The 25,257-nt window shown below is 38.5% G+C and overlaps 1 protein-coding gene across 1 annotated transcript in view; it reads left to right on the forward strand.

The window, feature by feature from the left end:
* The window catches only part of LOC104522588 (CLIP-associating protein 1), a 99,200-nt gene that overhangs the window by 29,986 nt on the left and 43,957 nt on the right, over positions 1–25,257 (forward strand). Inside the window, exons 17-25 of the mRNA XM_029084257.1 lie at positions 5,624–5,731; positions 13,722–13,825; positions 16,283–16,306; positions 17,246–17,490; positions 21,246–21,309; positions 22,650–22,652; positions 22,887–23,050; positions 23,967–24,045; positions 25,059–25,202. Coding sequence (XP_028940090.1) covers positions 5,624–5,731; positions 13,722–13,825; positions 16,283–16,306; positions 17,246–17,490; positions 21,246–21,309; positions 22,650–22,652; positions 22,887–23,050; positions 23,967–24,045; positions 25,059–25,202 — 935 coding nt within the window. The remainder of the gene's footprint in view (positions 1–5,623; positions 5,732–13,721; positions 13,826–16,282; positions 16,307–17,245; positions 17,491–21,245; positions 21,310–22,649; positions 22,653–22,886; positions 23,051–23,966; positions 24,046–25,058; positions 25,203–25,257) is intronic.

Genomic DNA, 25,257 nt, shown 5'->3' on the forward strand with positions numbered 1-25,257 from the left:
TAATCAAGGGCAAACAGCACCTTCTTGGATTATTTCAGAAATTTTGCAGCTTAAATGGTTTGCTTCTCTCATCCTTAATATCTTGGAGCCACTTTCTTAGATGGCGTATTAGACTTATGCTTTAATTGTTCTGCTTCCAATATTCTTGCCTCAGTGACTGTTATGTAAATATTGTATAATAGTTTTTATTTCAAAATTTATCAGCAGACTCATTTTTTTAAGTCAGGTGAGTAAGGATTATTATATATAAACTTCTGTGTGTCTGAATTGAGGTGAAAAGGTATTCAGTGTGCTCCCTGAAGAAGTAAATATTATTTTGTTTTTTAAATTGAAATGTTTTTATACATTTGAAGCTCATGTAGAGGAAGTATTTAAATACTGTTACTAAATAATTTTATATCTCCAAAGAGCTTATAGCACAGATGTTGTCAATTAAATTTTTAACTATTGCCTTAGCAATTGTATTTTAAATTCAAGCTAATCTTCTACCTAGAGTATGTTCATAATAGAGAAGTGTCTTAATCATAATTCAAGTATATTGAAATGAATTTAAAGCACCTGAGTGCATATGTTATGACTCGTGAAAAATATTGCATGTTTATTGTGATTATTTTTCCAAATTCAGTGTTCTTTTCATGTCTGATCTATTTTATGGCCTATATATGAATTGTGCTTTTCTGTTTGTTGCTTTTAATGTGTAAAGTGCCTCCCAGTAATTGTTCTGCTATTGCTCTGCAGAACAACATTGTGTTTTAGGAGGAAACAAAGAATGATGGATAGTACCATCACATATGCTTAAGCTGATCATCACATTATGTGATCTGATTTGAAACAGTTTTGAGCATGTGAAGGGAAATTGCCTTATGTAAAATCCTCACTCTTGGGTTGTCTGCTTTCAGGTATATTATGGGAGCCTTGAATTCTTTTGAAAGTGTGATTTGTTACATCGTTGCTCTGATTTGAACAGTCAGTGCTTGTTCTTTGGGAATGGGAGGGACCTCTGACAGATCTATGAGATGTGTGGTTTCCACCCCTCCCTGCCAGTTTATGGCCAAAGCCTGTTCTTTTGGGCTGTCATTGGGAGCAGGATAGTCTTAACACTTGTGGTGCCTTTAGCACTCAGTTGCAGAAATTGTGTCTTTGTTGGATCTTTAAAATGGTAATATTGGCTTGGATGGAGATGACTTTTAAGCTGTCATCTTTATACCATTATTCCATTACATTTATTACTTTATAACATAGTAGCTAACAGTATTTTATGCTTTCTTATTGTGTTGCTTCAGTCCCTATCTTTCCTTGACACTTTTTTCATTTGTTCATTTCATTAAATAGACTCCCATTCGCCTTGGTCCTAAACATGTTGATAGACTTTTTCAGAGTCTGATTCAAGAAGGTGCTTGAGCACACATATGACATCAAATGTACCTGCAATACTTTAGACTTTGTGGGATTATTTATGTATTTGATACACATGTGCCTATCCAATGGGCTGAAACATCTCTAAGTCTGTGGTCATGTTGCAGTGCAGAGAGTATTGAACTGTTGTGCAGAACAGGCTGTTAGAAGTGGGTAATTCTGGGGTCCTGTTTGTAACTCATCCATTGACTTGTGTAGTGCTTCCAGGGGTGACTGGGAGTTGCAGCTGGGTCAATGCTGTGTGTGCAAGATCAAGCACACAGCGGGTGGGTCCCTGCCTGCAGTTGAGCTTTATACAGGAACCATCCACTGAAGTTTTTCAGGCTCTTCTGGGGCAGTGGCAAGCTAATAAGAGGCTCTGCATGTGGATGCCCATTAGCATCAGTACCTTGCTGTTAGCTTAGATTTCCATGATGACCACAGGTATCCATGAAGTGTGTGTGTTCCCTCTGTATGCTGGAAACCTTGAAGTAGTACTTTGTTTTCCAAGAAGCAGCACAATGAGGCACATTTGGCATGCTGAGGTCCTGCGTGGTCACCTATATGGCCCTGATCTGTGGTGCTTTTCAGTTTTAAACTTGCCTTTACTGCCTGCTTTGTGGAGCTTTACTGGTGGTGACACCCTCTTTGAGAAGGAAGTATAGTTCACCTAATCTTGAGCTTTTCTTTGGGCCCCTTGAAGGAGATCTCAAAAAAGTTTGTCCATTTCCCATGGATTGAAAGTTTATCTGCTTGGAGTTAATTCTGTTGAATGGGGTAATGGTTTTAAACTGGAAGAGGGTAGGTTTAGATTGGATATTAGGAATAAATTCTTTACTGTGAGGGTGGTCAGACACTGGAAACAGGTTGCCCTAGGACGTTGTAGATGCCCCCCTCCCCATCCCTCAGGTTGGATGAGGCTTTGAGCAACCTGGTCTAGTGGAAGGTGTCCCTGCTCATGGCAGGGGGTTTGGAACTAGATGATCTTTAAAGTCCCTTCCAACCCAAACCATTCTATGATTCCATGAATGCTCAGCAGATTGTGTGGCACAGCTGGATCTGAAAGGAGTGAGATAGTCGAAACTGTCGTTCTCTAAAAATTGGAGCAGGCACAGAGGGCTATCAGTGCTGTGCAGCAGCTTTCTTTCTGTTGGGGTTATGCTGTGTGTGTTTATTGGAAAGCTGAAGGCAGTTCTTGACTTGCCTCTACTGGGTGTACCCCACTGCAGACCTTTCCTTTGGCTGTTTTGGCAGCATTTACAGGCTTTTAAAATGCTTGTGTTGATGTAAAGGAAGCAGCTGCTGATTTTTAATCTCCACTTAAGATTCATTAAATATCACACCCTAATGAAATACAAGTCTCTTTCAAATTATAGGTTGGTAAACAGGGACATTATCGAGTTCTACTGGTGGTATTTGCATCTGTTGGGTTCCACTGGTGTGAGGCAGCCTAATGGTGTGAACCATATCTAACTGCTCTGCCTTTCTAGATGAAATTGGTGAAACTTAGATGTACAGGAAACATTTAGAAGGTTGGGAGCTGGCTGTGGGCACACTGTCTGCTTTCATCCTGCCTACTCCTTTTAATCAATTCTGCTATTCATTTACTTAATTTCTGTTTGACTTCAGAGGATTGAGAATTCTGAAATTAAGACTTATGTCTGTCTTCGCTGCCTTTGCTACCTGCACTGCAAAAACAGGCTGTGACAATATGAGAGACTTGTCTAAATGACAACACTGCTGGCCCTTCCTGCGGGCAGTGCCCAGAGGAAATACTCTGAACAGCTGATATCCAGAAACCCCTACACAACACAGCAGGAAAAATGTGGGGCAGGTGTCTGGGAGTCCACAACAGACTCATCATTCAGTTCTTTTCAATCCATTCTTTTTTTCCTTGTTTTTGTATCTGTATCCAGTAACATGCAAATCCTATGTTTGACCATTGCTCATGAAGTACCCAGTGTTTGGTTTTGGGTGCTCTGTTTGTGCAGCCAGTATTGTGCTTCATCTGTGGCATTGTTCTACCACTCTGTTCTCATCCAGTTAAAATGCGTTTTCTTCATGCTGCTGCTGTTAGCTGTTATGGGAGGAGAATGTACTGTGTGCATCCATCAATTTTTTTTTAATCATTCACATGTCTCTCTCTAAAGAGCCTTTGCTAGTTTTAGTAGAGTATTTTATAGAAAAGATTGACAGATCTCTACTTAAGAGAAATAACTGTTTGTGCAAACCTGATGTGAAGGCTGTCATTATTTACATATAAGCATGAGACCCAAGAATGAGAAGTTTGCTGCTAGAAAGTCCTGAATTTCAAGCAAGTAATTGTAAGGAAGACTTTAGAATGTTACTTTCACCTGTCAGCTTTTTTCCTTGTGCATCTGAGGTGGGATAATTGTACTCATGGACCCTAATTTCATCCAGTTCATATTATTTAGTCTGTTTTATTTATTATAAGACCATCTCACTCAGAAGTTGTAGATATTCTGGTGATCCAATCAACTTGGTCAGTAGCTCATCTTGTATTGTCCGACATCAAAGGTCAACCATCAGAACCATTAATTCATCTGAGAGATATGAACTGGGTTTTGCAAAACTGGGAGAGAATTGACAAACCAAAAATCTGGCAGTAATCTATATTTGGATTTTAAAACCTAAATATGAAGGTTTCTATTTTGTTCTGTACTATTTTGCTTGAAAGTATACTAATAGATCCAGTGTATATAAGCCCACAGAAGCACTGTAGGGGAACTTTATTAGCTTGAGTCTTGGCATTTGAGTTCTGTATACAAACCAATAGAGCTTTATAAGAATATATATACTCTGAAGCATGCAAAAGACACTATTTTTATAAATATGAAGATACCGTTAAAGTATTAGTATAAAGCAAGTTAATGGTAAGTGTATGTGCCCCTGCTACATTGTCATCTAAGCTGGTAGATTAGATTTTACTCTATGCGTGAGAAAAATCCTTAAAGACTTTTTGTGAACACTTAAAATAGGCTACTCACTTTTCAAAACAGCAAAAGAAATCTTTTTAGTCATTAAATTCTTCAAGGTAAGCTCATGACAAATAACTGTTATTCTTTTACCTAAGAAAACGTTGTATTCTCTACCAGGCATAAAATTTATTAAACTTTCTGCAAACATCTTTCATATCAAAGTGACACAGAATTTGCAGAGGGATAATGCAGTTTTAAATACCTAAATTGCTCATTTTATAAAATAATAAAATGCAAATCCTTGATGTTATGCAACCTTCTAAGAGCCTAGCTCTGTTTTTTGTACTTGGACAAAACTTCAGCTAAAGTAAGTGGAATTGCTTTTTACTATGAAAGTAGCTTCATCTTCTACCTTCTGCTTTGTTTGGCCAAGTGAAGAGTGTGCATATGACAGGTGGGAGCCTTATTAGGCGGTAAGAAATTAAGCACTTGATAGCTGCCAAGAGTCTTGTTGATGTAGGGTTTTGTCAAAGTAAGGAATATAGTTTAAAGCTCACTTTAAGTGCACATATATCTCAGTCTGTGTGCATATAAGCCATAAATATAAGGTTTTAGAAATGTTTGAGGAGCACAAGCTAGCTTCTGTTAAAGATCTGAGGATGCCACTGTCTTAAAATTCAAACCACTTTTTAACTCGTCTTTCAAGTATTCAAGTTCTAAATGCTTTTTCCCAGTGTCTTTCATTGGAGAAAAATATCTCTGCAAGTCTGTACAGTACACCTTTTTTCCTTAGGATATTTGTTCATGGCAAAACTATCCTTGTGAAAGGCAAATCTATGTAAAAATAGCATATTGGTTTTGTGGCTACTTTTAAAAATTTTGACGTAGTTAAAGATGCTGCTGTTTTGTTCCAGAAGGGTGTTTATCTTATAATTAAGGAAGAAATATTCCAGAAGGGTTTCTTTCAGCCTCATCTGGTTTGCATATTTTGTAAGAGTAGAGCTCCCCTAAATGATTGAAGATTCCTGCTCTACTTGAATAACAAAACTGGGATTGCTTAAGAAAAAAGCAGACTGTCAGCCAGTCATCTAACGCTGCTGAAATTTCTCATCACAAGCACAGCTCAGCATGTAAGGTAGTTGGTTTGTAAAGAGCCTGAGCAGGCTGCTGCAAATTATAATTACTAATGTAATAATTACCGTAACTAACAGAAATGTAACTTGACTTTGAGCTTTCTGTCCTCATTAAACTTGTTCACCTTCTCTGAAACTCTCCATGCTGCATGCTAGCACGGAGCAGTCGTATCCCCCGACCCAGCATGAGTCAGGGGTGCAGCCGTGATACCAGCCGTGAAAGCAGTCGAGATACAAGCCCTGCTCGGGGCTTTCCTCCACTTGGTGAGTACATGTAGGCATTGGAGCTTTAAGGGTCAATTTTTTTCTCCTTTTCCCTTGTTCTGATTATCCTTTCAAGATGCTGCCAGGTGGAATGAGCTTGTTTCCTGTCCTCTGTTGGATTCCTGACACACTCCCCGTTTCCAACCCTGTTTCCCTTCTGTTTTCTTCTGCATGTTTCAATTCTGGTTCTCAGCATTTCACTGTTAGTAGGAAAATAGTTCAGTTTGAACTTTTGTAATTTTTAGTTTCACTAAATTGGCTCAGATGGAGCTGCTATACTTCACTTTACAGCACTGATGGAAAACTACAGGAGAGCAAGCCTCTATTTTCTAGGTCACACTGAAGCAGTCAGTAGCACCGTAGTCTGTTGTTGAGTGACTAATTATTCATGATATGATTTTCTTACAGCTAGATACAGTAACAGTCTGTACTTCTATACTAAATCCTCCAATAGAAGTGGAACCTCTGATTTGTAGAGGTTTTACACAATGTTGTCAGTCATCAATTAACAAGTTGCACATACCGTTTTGTAGGAAACGTTTTCAAGTAGCTTAAAAAAAAGCTGAGGTTTTAGAGGAGCATCATTATCGTGCAGCTTAAGGGTACAGTACAAATAGAAAATCTCATTATGCTTAACACGTGCAGGAGTTTTTTCTGCAGAAGGCTGAAAACAACAGGATAGTTAATGTTTCTGATCAAATACCATATCACATATTCAACCAAATACATTACTTGTATGAAAGATTTGTTTGTCATCTCAAACATAATTCAATGTAGTTGATCTTCAGACCCTCTTCATTTACGTAGTAATTTCATAGCTGTGCATGTGGTATTAGAGGTGAGGAAAAAACAACTCTTACAAATTTCATCAAGGCTGAAGATGTTCTTACAGGATCTATTTTGCACATAGTGACAAAATATAGGTATACAAAGTAGTGTTTCAGTGGAACTAACATTCTGGGCTTAATTCTATAATTTTAATCCAATAGTGAGAAAAAGTTAGGAAAAATATGGACAGACGGGCAAAATTTTCCCATTCGGTTCTCATACCTGATTAATATACCGTACTTTAAATAATATTTTAAACTTACATACCTATTGTTGTTGTTGGTTTGATTTTTCATCTCAAGCACTGTCAACAGAGAGGCTCGTTGTCTTCTTATGAAATCATTGGCAAAATTCCTATTGATTTCAATGCTGTGGAGTGGAATCTTCAAGTTTAATATTAGAGAGGCTTTCGGGTTCAAAACTTTGTTATTTTGATTTGTAGTGAGCTACAAAAGAATTATTTGCTTTATCTGTAATTGCTCAAATTTGGGTAAAAAAATAAGAGGAGTTCATCTTGCTATGAAACAAGTTCTGAATGTTTCTTTAAGATAAATATATGAACTTCTTATTGATTAAATAAAGCTGATGTGATACCGGAGCCATAAAGTAATATTAAGTATGCAGCTGCAGCTCACTTTCAGTTACCTGTCTAGCTTCAATTTTGGATGATTTTCTCCAACCAAAGTGTTTAAACAGGCTGGATTTCAGGGTTAACTTGTCAGTGTTGCATGTCATTGCATTTTGTTTCATTTTAGTGAAAATACATTAATTGAAATACTGTCTCGAACCTTTTTTCTGAAAAATAAATGCAGTGTACCAGAATTGGTTGATGTGAGTTTAGTTCACCACCACCACTGAGTCTGACTTGTACACTGAATATAAAATTTCAGTTATAGATGTCTATTACACTGGTTGTAACAAACTTTATTGTGGGGAGGAGGTAATTTCATTTTAACCAATGATATTTAATTACCTGAAAATTAATGCATTTCTAGAAATACATTGTTATTAAAAGGCATTAAGGTAAGGTGGGAAGTATCAATGTAATAGTAACCCAATATAGTTGCTATTCTATTGTCTTTTTTCCTTGTATTTTCACTGAAATGCTTTAAGCTTGAACATGTTAACGAACTGTTAATTATGTAGTGTGCAGTTCATCTGAAAGAAATATATGTCAATTTAAGCCAAAACAAAATGATTCTATTACAGTATTTCTAAACTCAGTTAATCTTACATTAATGCTAAGTTAATATAGTCCTACTGTGCATGGTCTATTTTTGCTTATAAAGACTAACTTGTATATTAGTGAATTATACTTAAGCTAGCTATATGTAAATGATGGGATTCTTGCATTTAATGGCCTTATGGTCAGTGCCAGTGCTGACCTCCTGACCTTGCAAATTGCTCTGCTTTGTTTTGGGGCTGCAGTGCAAATATGCATGTCTGTGTACCAAATGTCTTGATTCCTGGGTTAGGAAACACCAGTGAAGAGTCTCTCTACACTTGACCTCCTTGCAGAGATGTGTTTTGTTTTTTGTTTTTTTTTTTTGTTTTGTTTTTTTTTTAAATTTTGTAATTTAAAAAAATTTGTTATTTCTGTTTCTTTGTGGGCCTTGATCTTGCGGTGACATCCACAGGGGCACAGTTGGATGGTTCGGGAGAAAGCAATTGCGAGCTCAGAATCTTAATTGTGAGGTTCAGTCCATAATCCTGCACTAATCCTGCAAACCTTTCATGCATTACTTACAGTGTCAGTGGGACTGTAAAGCTCTCACAGCTGGGAAAAAACTTAAATTGTATTTTTCTCAATTTGATTTCTATTTTATAGTACCAGTATTTATGTTTTATGAATGCTTTGTCTTAAATGGAAGACTTAATTTTTTTTCTTCTGCACACATATATGCATAATTGACAAAGCTTGTTTGTATTAGAAGGTGATTCACCTTTATTTTTTCAGTTTCTTGACAGCACTAGTAATGATGTTAGAGCAGCAAGGCCTTCAGTGAGTCTGTGATGATGAATTGCTCAAATGAGCAATCATTGGGTCGGTTGCTTTGAGCTAGATGAGCGTGTCATTGCTAGGCACAGGGAAAAGCTCTTTAGAAAAACTAAATTTCTGTGACTTGGGAATGGCTGGACCAGCTTTCCATTTGCTTTCATAAAGAACTCACCTTGCACTGAATTCAAGAACTGAAAACCTCTCCAAAAGCATTTTGTGATTCATGTGCTGCTGACAACTGGGAATTGAAGTCGGAGCTATATTTGGCTTCATCTCCTCTGCTGCTGTGTGTGCTCCATTGCTATTAACAATTTGTATACATGTGAGGTAATTCTAGACAGGCATATGATGTGCGTATTCAGGTTATCTGTGCCTGTACAAACTCAGGTTCAAGAAACATGTATGCAAGGTTTGTTAAAAGCAAGGGACTTTTGGTAGCAGCCACAGCTACGATGTGTGTGTACATGTGTTGGGGAAAAAAAACCCAACCAAAAGACCTATATGCAGCGGTTGGCTGACCTCCCTGTATGACTCTTTCCACTTCTGTGGTTACTCATTCTCTTTGTTAACGTTGGGTTTTTTTAATGCATAGGCTAGAATGTTGTGGAAAAATACCTGCAAGCACAATTCCTAACCATTCATCATGGCTTCACTTTGGGGTTTAGATCGGACACATCTAAATCCTGCTCTGTAGTTACGTGCTCCACGTTGTCATGATGACAGTCTTCCAGATCTGAGAGTCTGGAACGTCACTGATGTGCACTGGGGTTTTTTTTGCTGAACTGCACCGGGTTTGGGACTGTTACAAATGAGTTTTGTCATGCATCGTGTTTATGGTCATGGGGGAAGGTGGGGGGAAGCTACAGGTGGAGGCGTCGCTGTGGGGCTTGCGCTGTATCTGTTACGCATTCATACACAGCGTCATTTCCCTGTCACTATGAAACACCTCTACTGGTAGAGGTCACACGCATCCCCTTCGGATTGTGGCATTTTCTGTCTCGGGTTAAATGTGTGTTAATCCTGTGGGTGTTGCCATTCCTTCTACTTGCAGCTTCTCGACGTCATTCCAGGTCCACTAGTGCTCTCTCCACTGCTGATTCTGTTGGGCAGTCAGGTGAACAAGCGCTAACTGCATGAATCCGCTTCTTATACGTCGTCTTGTTTTACACCATCGTAACATTTGCCGTCACGTGCATCAGCCAGCACTTGGCATGTGCTTCTCACTGCTGCGGGGCTTTCTGTTCTGTTTTGTTCATTGTGGCTTTTCGTTTTGAATTTCATTTATTGGATGTTTTTTAATTTTATGTGTTCTAGGAACATTGTGAGCAGTGTTAAAACAAAGGGTGATCCAGGGCTTTCTCAATTCCCCTGTAAAATGAATCAGTTGTGCAGCATGGGCTAAATCCTGACTGATGCAGAGTACTTGCAACTTCTGCTTATATTTCCTCTTTAGCAGTGTAGCAGTTCCTGGGGTAGGATCCCAGTGGGTTTCATCCCATTTATTACTGAATATTCTGGACTCCTGTCTCTGTTAAAGAAAGTTATTTGGGATCCTCTCCAAAATACACAAAAGCAGCAGGAAGTAAGCACCTGATGAGATTTCAAAATGAACTTTGGAGGATAACATGTGTTGATCCATCCTTCATCTAATTCTGAAGGCCTTGTCTCAAGTACATGGAAGCTGTTGAAAAAATGATTCCCTTAATTTCATTGGACTTTGCATCAGAAGATTAATGCTTACATATAATGGGAAAGATCTGCAGATTCCAGTGGCTTCTTCCCCACCCCTGTGCTGGATTTGCAGTTGCAGAGAACCTGAAACTCCCTTTGGAATCAGGATATTTTACTGGTAGTCTTTAAAAGAAATAAATGAGGGCTGCTAGTTTTGGGTCAATAGGAACTTAGTTGTGGGGACAAAGATGATGCCAAAGATGAGCGTGTGCTTCGAGGCTAAAAATGCATAAGGAATTAGTGATACTGAAAGTTCATTAACCCCCTTCAGGCAGGGAGTGAAAAATACTCTGTTTCTCTTAAGTCTAGTTAAATGGCTGTCACTTACCTAAAACTCTGAAAACATTTCCCTTGTCAAGTTACTAAGCAGAAATTATGCAAATTATGCAGATTTTTTTATCAAAAAAAAAAAATGATTTGACTCATTTTTCAAAGTAATAATTTGAATTTGTATTTAACAAAAATAATTGAAAATTTTTCAAAAATCCTCTCACTTGTAATACAGATTTTTGTTTGCATTTAACTTCCTGTGATAGTCATTTCATGCTTGGTACCTGTCATTTAGTATAAAGAATAATCAAATTCATATGGTTACTTGTGTCCTAAAGAATGCCAAAATCTCCCTAAAAATTGCAAAATTGGGCAAAAAAATGGTGGTTGGGAGTTTTCACTGATTTTTTTGTAACAAGTGTAATGAATCTAGCCAGGGAGGCAAGGGAGTGTGGCCAGAGCTTACTCTGCTTATTTATTTTGCCCTGTAACACTGGGCTTGCCTGTACTGGTAATTCCTGGAGCCAGATGAGTTCCCAGCCCCATGTTAGATACCGAGGTCTCTCCTGAGGTCTAACTTCTGCACTCAGGTATGGCAACAGTGTCTTGGGGAGAAGCCCAGAGTGACTTGGGTGTCATGAATTTAAAGATCACTGAAAGTAGTATTTCAGAAAATTCCCGATAGCCATGTGGACAGACAACAGCCAGCATGCCGCACTGTACTTAATTTGTTAAAAAAGCTCCATTTTGTTTCTTTATGCTGGGTATTTAAACTGATCTACAACTGAATTACTTTGTCATTCTGTTCTTCATTTTTTTTTTTTTTTTTAAGAAAACAAACTATCTTCCCTTTTCTAATGTAATGCTAAATTAACATGAAAACAAATGACAATGGTATTTTTTGATGCTATGTTACTTCAAAAGTTAAAGCGAAATTCTGATCTCAGTATCACTTCAGTAACGTCACTGAGTTGGGTTTAAATATAAAACTGAGTCCAGAACTTGCCTCAACATTTACAGCCCTTGTATGAAAGGGCTTTTCCTAAGTGTCATTTACATTGACACTTAGGAAAAGACTTGCCTTCTGTACATCTTTATAGTGTATATATTTCTGTAGCAGTGACTTTAGTTTCAATCAGACCTAATGCATTATCATCTTCTCTGTGCTTCTGTTAAGACTGAACAGATCTTTCCATTTTAGGGATGAAGTACTGTTTCACCTAAATATTTGAAATGATTCTTCAACCCAACTGCATTAAAAAAGGGGATAGTAATAACACATACAACTTTTATTTCTTTGTGAAATGTCATTATTTGATTACTTTTTGGCAGTAGTTTTAAGAAGTTTGGTTTGGTTTTTTGGTTTGGTTTTTTTAATATGTTTTGTAGAAAATGTGCTTTTGTTGTAAATTAGAAATGTCATGTCTGGGTATGTAACTCTGAGAAACAGTAAATTTTTGTAGGTAACACTTCTATTTGAAATAAATACTAGTCTTCAGGTTGGTTTTGGGTTGGGTTTTTGGGGTGTTTTTTGGTTTTGTGTTTTTTTGTGGTTTTTTTTTCCAAAATACTTCAGATTTAAAAAAATCTTCCTTGTTTTCCCTCAGTAGCTTAATCTCTGACACACCCAGGTAAAGCTTTGGAATTAGGACAGTAGACTGGTAAATTTCCAGTCTCTGATTTAAATTATGCATATCAGTGTGAGCTAGTTCCTTAAAAGATATTTTAGTGCAGTAGGTTTTTAAAGAAGAAAGCAATTAAGTTTTGTGATAAGCTCAGTGTTTTTCCCTAAAAATACAGTAAGCTGCTGAATATCATGTCTGACTTCAGTTTTGTGGAAATCCATGACACAGTTAAACATTTTGATAAGCAGTGTATTTCCTTCATTAAATCAAATATAGATGAACTAATAAAAGACCTGTGTGAGCTGATCCCTCTCTCTTGCTGCTTGACGACCACCTCCGGTGTGGATCGGCGGAAGGTCCATTAACTGGGATCATGCAGCTCCATTCCTGCACCGCTGAAGTTGCTGGCAAAACTCTCATTGGCACATGTGGGTGCAGGGGACAGAGGTGTCAAGTATGTCCCAGAAGGATGTTCTTGAGCAAAGACAAGCCCATTATGGTTTTGGAAACAAAAACTTGAAATGCCAAAACCAATCTCTCGCTGCTTGTAGACCAGAGCCAGGATCCCACTAATACAGTATCTGATCTCCTCCCATCTCAAAGGACTGTTCTGCCAGGGCCTGGCCTGTGACACTCAAGTCACTGATTCTGTCATATCCCAGCTAGCATGGCTTTCTGAATTTGGCCTTTGCCCAAAGAAACTATTAATTTCAGTAACTTTTTGGCAGACTGAGCAAATGATAAAATAAACTAATTAGTATTAAGAGTGTAAATGGCATTTTGGACTCAATCCTATGGCTTTGGATGCCATTGAGAGCTTTGCCATCAAATTCAAAGGGAGAAAGATGATATTGTTTGATCAAAAAAAACCAAAACAATTTTGATATATTGTAGAGCTTTTAAATGGCATATAAACTGCTTCTCAAGAGCAGTAATAAAACAAAAATTGAAGTTGCTTCACAAGCAAATAATAAACCTAGTTTTTCTACTGTGGGGAAAAGGGCATTATTTTACAGATTAATCAAGCCTTGAGACCTGAGTTAGACTAATACAGTGATGTTAGTCTCATATCCTTGCCTGAGCAAAAACTGCAGGATGGTATTAACATGTTCTGACACTAGCCACGATTCTGTCTCTCTGAAGTTAATGAGAAGCTTTCTCTTGATTTCTGAGAGTGCCAGATTGGGACTGACATGTCTGCCTCTGACATTAAAATTAAACTTTGAAACAACTTCTCTGTAAAAAGAAAAAAAAAATAGATACTCTGCTTCCCAGATTAAAAAAAAAAAAAAAGGAAAAAAAAAAAGAAAAAAAAAAGTTGCCCTGAGGATCCAAAATTGTCTCTGGGGCCCAACAAACAATAGTGTATTTCTTGCTCTAATGGCAAACTCTCCAGAGCTGTGGATAACAGAGCGTTTAATGGAAAAGCACTGCGAGTTCCCAGAGCCCGTGGGGAGAGCTGCTCGGGCACCTGATTAGGATTCCAAGTGAATGTGAATTCATTTAACAATCCCTTTCAATGTTGTCTTTTGTGCAGACCGGTTTGGACTCGGACAGCCAGGCAGGATGCCTGCTTCTGTGAATGCCATGCGAGTCCTGAGCACAAGCACAGATCTGGAGGCTGCTGTGGCTGATGCACTGGTAAGAGGGAAAATACAAAATGCTTCCGACACCAGAAAGTGGCTTTAAGTTACCTGTACGTACATTCTCCTCTTTCTAAATAGTTCTGTTCTGATTGTGCCAGTGTCTGATGCTGTAGAGTTAGTTACCTTTTGCTGTTTTGTCTCTGGGTATATTGGCAGCAATATTTGTTTCTGTATTGTCCACAGTTGTTATCGAACAGACCGCTCTGGCATGGTCTGTGCAGGATGGGTTGGATCAGCTGTTTTTCACTCGGCTGCCAGAGGATGAATGTGACACTGTGGGGGTGCTCAGCACCCACGGGGTCAGGGATTTCCATCAATCCCATTACCTGCATGAAGACTTTGTCAGAAAAACACAATGTTGTCTGTTAGTGTCGATTCCTGATCAGGTTTCAACAAGAACTGAGAATTTCACAAGTTCTTGCCCTGTGTTATTTGCACCTGGCTACATACTCGGATCAGCTCATACCTTGGCTTGCCTCTAATCGGCACCATAGTCAGTACCATCTCATGCAGTTAAATTGGAGTGTATTTGTCTAGTTTGCTGCTTGTACTTTAAAATATTCAGTGCATTTCCAAGTAAATTGATTATTTTAAAAATGTGTATTGTCCTGTACTAGAATATCTCAGCTAGAACCCAGAAAGTGTTTTCTGCTCTCAAGAAGACGAGTGTTAAGATAGGAGTCTGGATTTACCTTGAGTGTTTGGGGAGAGAGGACGTGTGGAGGCAGGAGCAGTTACTGTACAGCACTATCTGGGTATGAATGTACCTTGGGTCTTCTCCAGTACTAGACCTGAGCTGAGGGGAGGATTTCCTGATGTATCGAGACAGGTATCTCGGATCTCTCTTGATGGAGAATGAACCATGTCCCCAGAGTTTGTGATAGATGTCCTTTCTCTATACTTTCCCTAAGGATGGCTAACACTTTCCTTTTTATATTTGATTATCACCTAGATTATGTCACCTCCATTTCTAGATTATTATTAGAGTACTCCTAGAGGAATGTCAGTTCTTACAAAATCTACCTGTCCATTAAAAAAAATAAATAAATTTGTGAATAATATAAAGGTAGGATGGGATATAATAGATGGCACTGTTGCATTTAGTGGTCTGAATCATTACTGGGCATTTTCATTACTAAATACAACAGCTTGTGAGCCAATTTCTTCTCTTAGTGCCTCAAATTTGCCACCAGAGCAGTTCAGGATATAACTACAGGTGATGTAAATGAAATCAGACTGTATCCCTGAATGTGAGCAGTTGCTGAATACAGGTTTCTTGAGGGAGGAGAGTGTCGCAGTGTTTCAGTTCACTGCTGATCACTGAGGTCTCTTTGGGTCTGACTTAATCTTCAGCTGGATTTAGAGTTATCTTTTAATATTCTACTCTTTTGAACTAAATAACATCATACTAAAATGTTAAAATCTTAGAGTTGAACACTTAAAAGGGAAATCCTTAAGTCTAGCTGGAAACTAAGTGGTGCTGCCAACTTGGTTGATCAATCTGTATTTGTATGACTTTAGGGAATGCAACGTGATCTTGTTGTCCCCTTCTTGCCCACCACCCCAATTTGCTCTTTTTCTTGATTGTCTTCTTACAACAGGTGATTTACAAACTCTGTTTAGACTGCTTCTGAGAGTGTGATGTGATGCCAGCTTTTACCCAGCAGTCTTGTTTTCAGAGGAGTATTCTTTTCCCTGTAGTAGAAGATGAAAAGAACTTCTCCAAAGGTGGCTTCAGCCAAATACTCAGTTTAAACAAAACACAGTGGGTCACTTTGTGATCTCTAGTCCCTGTGTACATTTCCTGTTGGATTCACTGCTTGTGTTTGAGAGCTGGACTTGGCCTAAACCCACAGTGTCTATATTGGGCATCACTGCTCAGATCTGTCAGAAGAGCTCAAAGGGTGACAGCAACTTTGGTGTTAAGTAAGGTCTTTAAGCCAGGGGGTCTTAAAAGAAGCTAAGCTTCAAAAAAAATGTGGTGTAAGAACTGTGGGGTTGAAAGAGAACTTGGTTAAGTGAAGTTGATTAAATGTGCTGTATTGTAGATAGTGGTTTCCTGACATCAGAATTTATTTCCAAGACTCCAATCAAATGCTACTGATAATGTGTGGGGAAATAAATCATTACCAAACACTCTGGTATCTTCCAGAACAGCATTTCTGAAAAGTAAGCAGAGGTGCTGCATATAGATCTGTCACTAAAAAACTTATTAACAGATAATCTCACTTCCAAGCTCCCTAGTGGAAATTGTAGGCTATACGAGTAGTGCAACAGTTAGGAGATAAGTCAGGCATTATTGTACCCACTTTTATTTTGCGTAAACTGTATTTTTTTTTAATTTGCTAAGACACATTTGCTATACATTTTTGTTGCAAAAACAAACCCTACATAAGCTTCTGACATAATTCTCTATGCTTTTTCCCACCCTTCAATATTTTCCTGCCTACAGCTGTTAGGAGACTCCAGGAGCAAGGTACTACTGCTTTCTTGACTTTTTATTTCTACTTTCCAACTTTCCCCACCCTGTTGCTAACACCCATGGTACTGCACTTGAGTTAGTTTCTATGCTTCAATCCTGCAGTCCTAGGGGAAGCAAAACTCTGCTGGCTTCACAAGTCCAAGAACTGCAGGACTGGCCACTGGAAGGAGTTCTGTAGCAAACACTTTAGAATATAGGCGATCTCTTTCTGATACATTGTCTTATCAATCCTATTCTGTTAAGGCTCATTTAAGAGTTTGTTTTGTAGTATAGCATATAATTTGTTCTGCTACCATAATTACTCCAATGTCCCTTCTGTAAGGATCGAGCTTGTAAAAAATGTACCTAAGGGGAATCAGGTCCTAATGCCATGCCATGGCAATAAACAGGATTCGAGTACTCAACTCCCTCAGCAGCCTCTGGTAAAATCCTAGCCAAAACTAACAGAAATTGTCATCTCCTGTATCCCAGTGTTTTTCTAGAGTCACTTTATTATCAGTATCAAAGTGACTCTGCATGTCAGCACAGATTCCCTCAGCTCTTTCTTCCTTATCTTTATTTTTTTTTTTCTTGAAGTACAGGTGGTATCATCATAAAATCTGTAACAATGGAACTGACCATTATTTACAGTATAACAACATCTGATTTCATTACCAGTAGCTAATTCTACTGGGCATAATTATCTTGCTTTCATGCTGGGGAAGGAAGGCCCTGCTCCCCTTAGTCACTTGAATAGTCTCATTGAATTCAATGGGATCTGTCTTGCTCTACTGTGCGAGGTAAGCAGGCAGTACTTGGTGACATCTTTAAAACACTTATGTCACTACAACAACAGCATCAGTCTTCCTTTTAGTGCTTACAGATAGAATGTTTTTATTTTGTCATTGATGTAACTATATATGATTTACTAAGTCAGAGTTTCCCTTTTTACAGAAAAAGCCAGTGAGAAGAAGATATGAGCCCTATGGGATGTACTCCGATGACGATGCTAACAGCGATGCATCAAGTGCTTGCTCGGAGCGTTCCTATGGTTCCAGGAATGGGGGCATTCCACACTACCTGCGGCAGACTGAAGATGTGGCCGAGGTCCTGAACCACTGTGCCAGCTCCAACTGGTCTGAAAGGAAAGAGGGTCTCATAGGTCTTCAGAACCTACTGAAAAGCCAGCGGACACTGAGGTGACCTTGATAGTTTTATAGTGTCAGTCACTGATGAAAGATTGCTGTAGTCAGATGTCAGTAGCATTTGCCTGCCTTATGTAGACAAATAGTATCTTTCACAGCTGTGAAGGCTTTGTCTTCATGATGTGGGACTTCAGTTACTTTTGGAAAAATTTCTTCTATGTCATCAGTATAATTTATGATAAATTTGTAGCAGTAATGTAGACAGGACTCAGGCAAGCTTGCTGTCTTCTCTTAGCCTTCCTCTGTCTCATGAAGACCTCCAGTGGTGGGTGCTTGTTGCAGCACAGTGAGATTTCCCATAATGATGGTAATGTAAATGCCTTCAAAGGGTGGTACCATTTTAGTGTTTGAACCTTCAATATTTTTTTTTTCCCCTAGCAACTCAGTTGGTGAAGCAAACACTGTACTTAATCTAAAATGACTCAGGGTGTGTTATAGAGATCAGACAATGCTCTATGTATGTTGAGTATACTTTGACTCTTTATGAAAGCTGTGTTAGGTATAATTATAGATATTATTTGTAACTCTTTAAAAATCTTGTATCAGAAACTTGAGTCTCCTATAAATGGTGTTGTTTATAATGTAGAGGGAAGTTTCTTAAGGCAATAAAGTAGGTGTACCGACTCTGAAACTTTGCTTATGGTAGGAGAGGCCGATCTTTTTCCCTTTTGGAAAGCCACATAAACCCTTCAAACACCTTTGTCATGTCACACTTTAAAACACATCTTAGAATTACTCAACAGTCATGTGGAAACTTCAAATGGCCACAGTTCACGTTAACTAAAGTCAACTGGCTCTCAGGACATAGGCTTTTCACCCTTAGTTTATGGTGGAAGTATTTGGAAACAAGCTGTTTATCTTTTGGCTCCTTTGAAGATAACATTCACAAATAGCTGTGACATTTTTATTTTCCTGTTATGAATATTATGTACTTAAATTATGACCAAGTTTAAAAGTGGTTGTTGTACAGTTTATAGTCTACCTACTTGGATTTGCGCAATTGTTTCCATTTTAAAAGGCATTCACACTGGCTGAAAATATTTGATGGTTCATGTTAACAGGCTGAATGAGAATGTACTGAGAACAGGCCTGGAAAGGTTATTCTTTTGCCATCATAAAAATATTCTGGCACTTCACATGATGTGATGCAGTCCTTAAGGAAGTGCTACAGGTTTTTAATATATGTGGTTAGAGTCTCTAGATCAGAGATGCCTTTTGATGTGGTCTATTTGCAAGTCTTTTAAAAGATACTTCCCACATGTATGCTGTCTTTTTTTTTTTTTTTCTTTATTTTAACAAACTGGAAGGCTCTGGCACCTCATATACTTGCATGAAGAAGTTAAGTGAGACTTTGATTTTTGCCACAAAGATGTGTGAGGATTATAACCAGGGTTTTGAGTGCTGTTGGGGATAGCTCAAGGGAGGAAATGCTGAGAAGGTTGGGTGATGAGATGTTTATCCAGATCAGTGGATGCCAATAGAATTCAACTATTGTTCTCAACTCTGTTGGTTGCAGTGTTTGAACTGTACTGCTGTCACTAGTCCCTCAAGCTAGCCCTTTTAATTAGCTTTGATCCTGAATAGTTTATAAACCTGTCCCAGAAACTACACCCCTGCAGAGTAACTTTTTTTAACTTGATGCTGGGTTTAGTTCTCTATATTTCCTTTTGGTTTGCTTTTGGTCTGCTTCCTCCTTGGTTCAGGGTTGATCTAGTACCTTTTCTAATGATTAGATTTTATCATCCTGTTTGCTCCCACGGCATCTTGCAGAACATAAACAAGGCCATTAGTCCAAGGGGCAAGTCTGTCTGTCTTCTAATTAAACCTGCTATCTTCTGTTGTGGTAGGGCAAGTTTAATAAAAGGCAGGGATGTGACTAGGTTTTCTTTAGTACTCTGAACTGAAAGATGGCTGATCCTGTATTAGCTGAGATTTACATATCCAGAAAGATATACATGCAAAGTGGAGTGGCACTTACCTATCCTTTTTGTCTCATACAGCTTTGTGTGACCTAGTTCTCTAAGGGCTCCCCATAATGTCTTCTAAATAAAACAAGGCCAACAAGTCCCTTAAGGAAATGTTCTTCCACTGCCTGTTTCAATTTAGTACTTGCCTTGTTACCTTGAGTCTATGAGCTTTTAAAGAGACACACTTATACTTTCTGTCTTCGTGTAACCTTTGTCCAGAAGAAAAATTAGAGTGATAAATAGGAGTTCATTCAGAGAGCTGCAATCTGCATGTAGTCAGGAGAGCATTGTAGAGTAGTCATCTTGAGGCTGTGGGAGGTTGTGGAATCTCCTTCTCTGGAGACATTCAAAACCCGCCTGGATGCCTTTCTATGTGATCTCATTTAGGTTCCTTCTCTGGCAGGGGGACTGGACTAGATGATCTTTGAGGTCCCTTCCAATCCCTGATATTCTGAGTGATTCTGTACAGCCTTATCCTGAATGAAGCTGACAGCTTGCTGTGGCATCGTTACAAAGAGTTTTTGCCCTACATCAAACTCTTAAGACCATTTTTTTTGTGCCTTTTTCAAATTTGATCAGCCTTTTATGCATTAAGTTTATTTAAGAAAATATCCTGTGTTACTTACAAACAAGCTAACATAAAGTAATTGCGGGCTACTAGCATATTCTGGCCTGTTCTTTGAAGCTTATTTTGAGACAAAGGTTGATATGTTGGTGAATTGTAGAATTAACATTTTTCTGGAGAGAGGGTACCTGTAGTCAAGACCAGAATGGCTGTTGTCTGAGCAATCTGTGTGCATTTCACTAGTTACTCAGGTTTCATGGTAATTGTGAAAAATTTATCTATTTGCATCCATAGTATGCAGGAAATGTTACCTAAATGTCTTGCTCTGTTTTAGTTTGCACAGTAAACAAGCAAAACTTCTGTGTTCTTTGGCAGTTTGCCTTACAGGAAAACTAAGACTTGTATTTTCAATACAATTGCAAACAAGAGCTTTGACACCAAACAGTTCTGCATTTGACTCAAACTCCATCTTATGAAAGGGACTCATGCACCATTCTTCTTCCCATGGCATAAAAAGAGCATTGCTGAGCACCTAATAATATTTTACTGATAGGAGCTTACACTTGGATTTTGCCTTGATTTAATTATCTTCTGACATACTGGGTTGCCCAATTATTGATGTGTCTTCCAGTTCTATACATTTGTCTCCTCAGTGTGCCTGCTCTCAGGTTTCGGAGTCAGTTCTGGTATCTGTTAATGCCGTGCAATTCTAGACTGATTTCACTGAAGCTACTGAGAATTTGGACCAAAATATTTATGCTTAGTATATACCCAAATAACATAAAAATTCTGGTTTTACTTGAAAATTTAAATTCCCTGACACAAAGGAGACTTGAGAAACCTATTCCTAGGCTGCAAAAGACTCATGTTTCAGTGAGTCAGCGACCTTGATGCAGGCAGAAAGTAAATACCGCCCAAACATGCACATTTCAAGTTGTCTTCTACAATCCAGAGTACTGAAGAAAATAGAAGCAGTAGAAAAGGCAAATGTCTTTCTTTGATTTAAAAAGCCCACCATTTATTAGATTTCTTAATGTAAGGCTGGTGATCCCAGCAGCTAAACTAGAATGTCAGGCCTTGATATAGAGTTTTCAAAATGTGACTTAAGTAACATTTAAATAAAGGAGGTTAGGTTTTTTCAGCTGTTAATATTTACTAGCTTTTTTGCTGCAGCTAGAGCTTTAGCATTAATACCATGTTTTATTTATGTATTTTAGCCGAGTCGAGTTAAAAAGGCTATGTGAAATATTTACTCGCATGTTTGCTGACCCTCACAGCAAGGTAAGATCACAAAGACTTGGCTCGCTCTCTGGCGTTACCATGTGTGCACACTTGACACTGTTCCAAGATGAACGTTTTACATTTCTGCCCCTGCCATCTGCTGGGGGAAACTGGCATTTATAAATCTCCTTGGTTTTTACATGTTTTACAATGAAGGGATGTGTCTCAGTCTCTCTTATGTTGCTAGGAGCTGGTTATGCTGTGCTTCTCAAGGAGCAGCCTAATGCCTTTCAGTTGTCAGCTCCTGGAGCGAGAGGTTCAGTTTTATCTGTAGTTCTCTAGGGACTGTCTTGGTGACACACAGTAGAGTGAGGTCCATGAAGGGTAATGAGCCATCATGGTCACTGGGGTTTGTGTGTTGTGTACACCTAGAAGCAGGGTGGGGTCTTACAGAAATATTGTTCTGGATCTCACAAATAAAGTCTTTATTATAGCTACTTTGCCTTCTTTGTAACACTGACCTTTGAAGTGAAAGGCTGTGGCATGAATTTACAGACATCTCTTAAAAAGAAACAGGCTAGGGAATGGAGAGGTTGGACTCACAGGCATGTTCACACCCAGTGGTCTCTGTAAGTGGGAGCAGGGAGAGGGGAAAAGGGAGTTTTGTACCCTTTCCTGAGGAGGTTTACTGTTGGGGACAATGAGACTGGGGAAGAATATCTGCTGTTGGGTTAAATGCAGTTTGAGAAAGAGTTAAATTTTATAAATATTTGTACTTCAGACCACTTGTTAAACCATTTTTAATAAACAATTGACAGGTGGAAATCACCTGGGCAGGCATAGTTGCCTGTCACAGGTATTGCTCAAAGTGTGCTTTTTTGGCCATAATTATAGTCTGGACCAGATGTCCCACAAGCCTCACCGAGTGTGGCAGTTCCTACCTGTAAGGTCTTAATGTTTTGGTTCTCAGAGGTTCAGTATGTGTTGTGGAAAGGGTGAAGGTATAGCTGTTTGTTTGCAAAATGTTTCTAGGTAAGGTGAAGGTTTATTGCGCACAGGACTCAAGTATGTCCTCTGTGGCAGTGGTGATCTGTCATCTCTACTGCTTTTATAGAATTATTGCTACAAACTCATTCCTTGTGGTGTTAAACATATGTAAACTTTGTTACATACAAACACATGTTACTTTCATGGGTGAGGAGACTGGATCTCTTCCAAGGCATATAATATTTAAAGTAACTGCTGAGGAGAGATTGTATTTTAAGAAAATGTAAACTTCCAATTAATGCATCTTTTATCTGTTGACAAACTGCATCTGAACAACCAGTCTTGATTACTATGTGTGCTAACGAGTGGTTTGTTTTGTTGCATGGCCTGCTTTGCTGTGGAATTCACAACAGAGAGTAAGTGTATTCTACCCCCTTCCTTCATTTGTTTCATGTGGTATTTTAATATGAGACATTTTAGTTATCTTGTCTGATATTTTTTTTTTTTCTAGAATAATGTAGTCACTAAAATCAATCATTCATGAAACTGTCTATAACAAAATCATCGTGAAACTCAGATTGTAAACTCCTCCCCTTGGATTATTTTTTTATTTAAAGCACAGTATTCCTTTTTGTGGCATTTGTTTACAGGTCTTCAGCATGTTTCTGGAAACCCTGGTCGATTTCATCATCATTCATAAAGATGATTTGCAGGATTGGCTTTTTGTTCTACTGACCCAGCTGCTAAAGAAAATGGGAGCAGATTTGCTGGGGTCTGTGCAGGCAAAAGTTCAAAAAGCTCTGGATGTCACCAGGTAGAGTACTCGGATGGGAAATGTTATGGGGGTTGTTGCAGGAATACAGGAAAAACATCTTAGAAACCCAGTAGTGCCATATATTTTGAGGGCTCAGTCTAGATGCATACTGGAATAAAGGAGAACAAAGTTATGTTACAGTATTTCAAATATTGAAATAAAAAGGCCTGTCTCTTTTTTCTAAATAGATAACTTTAAAGCATAATATTTAAAATACGTAACTGATTAATTTTGTCCATTTGTTTTTTTGGTGTGCGTGTGCTTTGATATCAGTTTTCTTTCTGATTATATATTTGCAATATTCAGAATATGAATAGTGCTTTAACACAAAGCTCAGAGCATCTTTTGTGTGTTCAAACAGCAAATAATGGTAATGTCAAGACCTTGAAAGCTACTGCGAGGCACACACCAGTTCTGTAGTCCACATCCTTTTCCAAGGATGACCAGCACAGGATGCTGTTACAATAAAGTTCAGCTCATTCTGGAAATGGGATCATTCAGCAAGAAGTAGTAGTAATCCAGGATAAAATAGGATAGAAGAGGGGAAAAAAGAGAGAAATCAAAACCAGGTATGAAATCTGAGGAAAAGATGAACCTGTCTTCTACTAGAGATAAGGGAACAAAGCACAGCCTGAAATGAAGGAGGAACGGACAGGTGTGCCAAAAGCTGGCTCAGTGTGCAGAGAGCAGATAGAATAACAGTATCTAAAGGTACTGATTTAGCAGGTTTTGGTAGTATTAAATCAATAATCAGCTAATCCTTAGACTTTTGAGTTTTTCTGGGTGATGGTAAAGTTAAGACAAAAAAAACATGGCAGGTGCTGAAATCTGTTGTGTAAGCTTTAATGTATTGAGTTAATTTAGTCCTGAAAATTCATGTTGCATTACATTTTTTGCCTTTGTTTTCTTTGGACAGGGATTCTTTTCCATTTGATCAACAATTTAATATTTTGATGAGGTTTATTGTAGATCAGACACAAACACCAAACCTGAAGGTCAGTATCAAAAACCTTTTTACTAAAGCATCGACATGGTTGTCTTACCTTGCCATGTCAAGCATAGCATAAAGTATAGAACCCATGACACGATATCTGATTGTAAGTACCTGCACGATATAGAAATGATATCAGCAGCTTTGATTAACTCTCATTCTGTATTTTAATAAAATTAAATATCTTTCAAGGTAGGGTACTATGACTCATCACAAGTCAGTAAGAGTTGGTCTTTAGGCACGCCGGAACCTATCAGAGTAAACTTTAGACATGGAAAATTCATCTTCACTCTGCTCTTGGTGGGAAGGAAACCTGGCTGTGCAGGACAGAAGGGACCAGACCCTGTCTGAACGGCTGGGAAGTTGGGACCCTAGGCACACCTTAACATGTGCTTGTTGCACAGATCAGGCATAGCATGTGTAGGGTTTGGGGGCAGGGTGTGTGTGGAAGTAATCATAGCTTTCTGTTAGTAAATCCTCCCAAGGGGGTAACTGTTGTGCAGACTTTTTCAGGAGGTTGCTGTTTCAAGACTATAGGAACACTGTAAACTCTGGAAGTCGTACATATTTATATTCCAGAGACAGGAGTATACAGGAGGTGAAATTATTTGAGTGTTCTTCCTTCGATCTCCCAAATTTTGGCTCTTTTGAGGCTCTAGCATCAGGCATTTGGTTTGAGACCAAAAGCTATGTTTTGGCACCTGGAACAATAACCACTGGTGGAAACAGTGTGATGGAGTGCTGGTATGTTTGTGCAAACGCACAACCAGATATATATATATATTTCAAGCCAGTTCTGGTGTACCATTCCAGACTCTTACTACCCAAATTTATCCTGAGTAGAAAGTTGCTCTTGATTTTTGGAACATGACATAGAACATGTCACCGGGATATTGCTCCCCCCCAACCCCTGGCCCCCTATGCATGTCTTGTCAATCTGTAGTGGTATCTATTTATTATGGAATAAATTCATCTTTGCCAGCTCATGAGATTAACAAATCCCTTTTCACCTCTCAGGTGAAAGTTGCTATCCTGAAGTATATTGAGTCCTTGGCAAGACAGATGGATCCAACAGACTTTGTGAACTCCAGTGAGACAAGACTTGCTGTATCTAGAATTATAACTTGGACAACAGAACCAAAGAGCTCAGATGTGAGAAAGGTAAGCCAGAATAAAAAAGTATTTGCAGTAAATATTGTTCTTCAACCACCACCCT

The sequence above is a fragment of the Antrostomus carolinensis genome, unplaced genomic scaffold (genome assembly GCF_000700745.2).
Source record: "Antrostomus carolinensis isolate BGI_N321 unplaced genomic scaffold, ASM70074v2 scaffold11383, whole genome shotgun sequence".
Taxonomy (NCBI): Eukaryota; Metazoa; Chordata; class Aves; order Caprimulgiformes; family Caprimulgidae; genus Antrostomus; species Antrostomus carolinensis.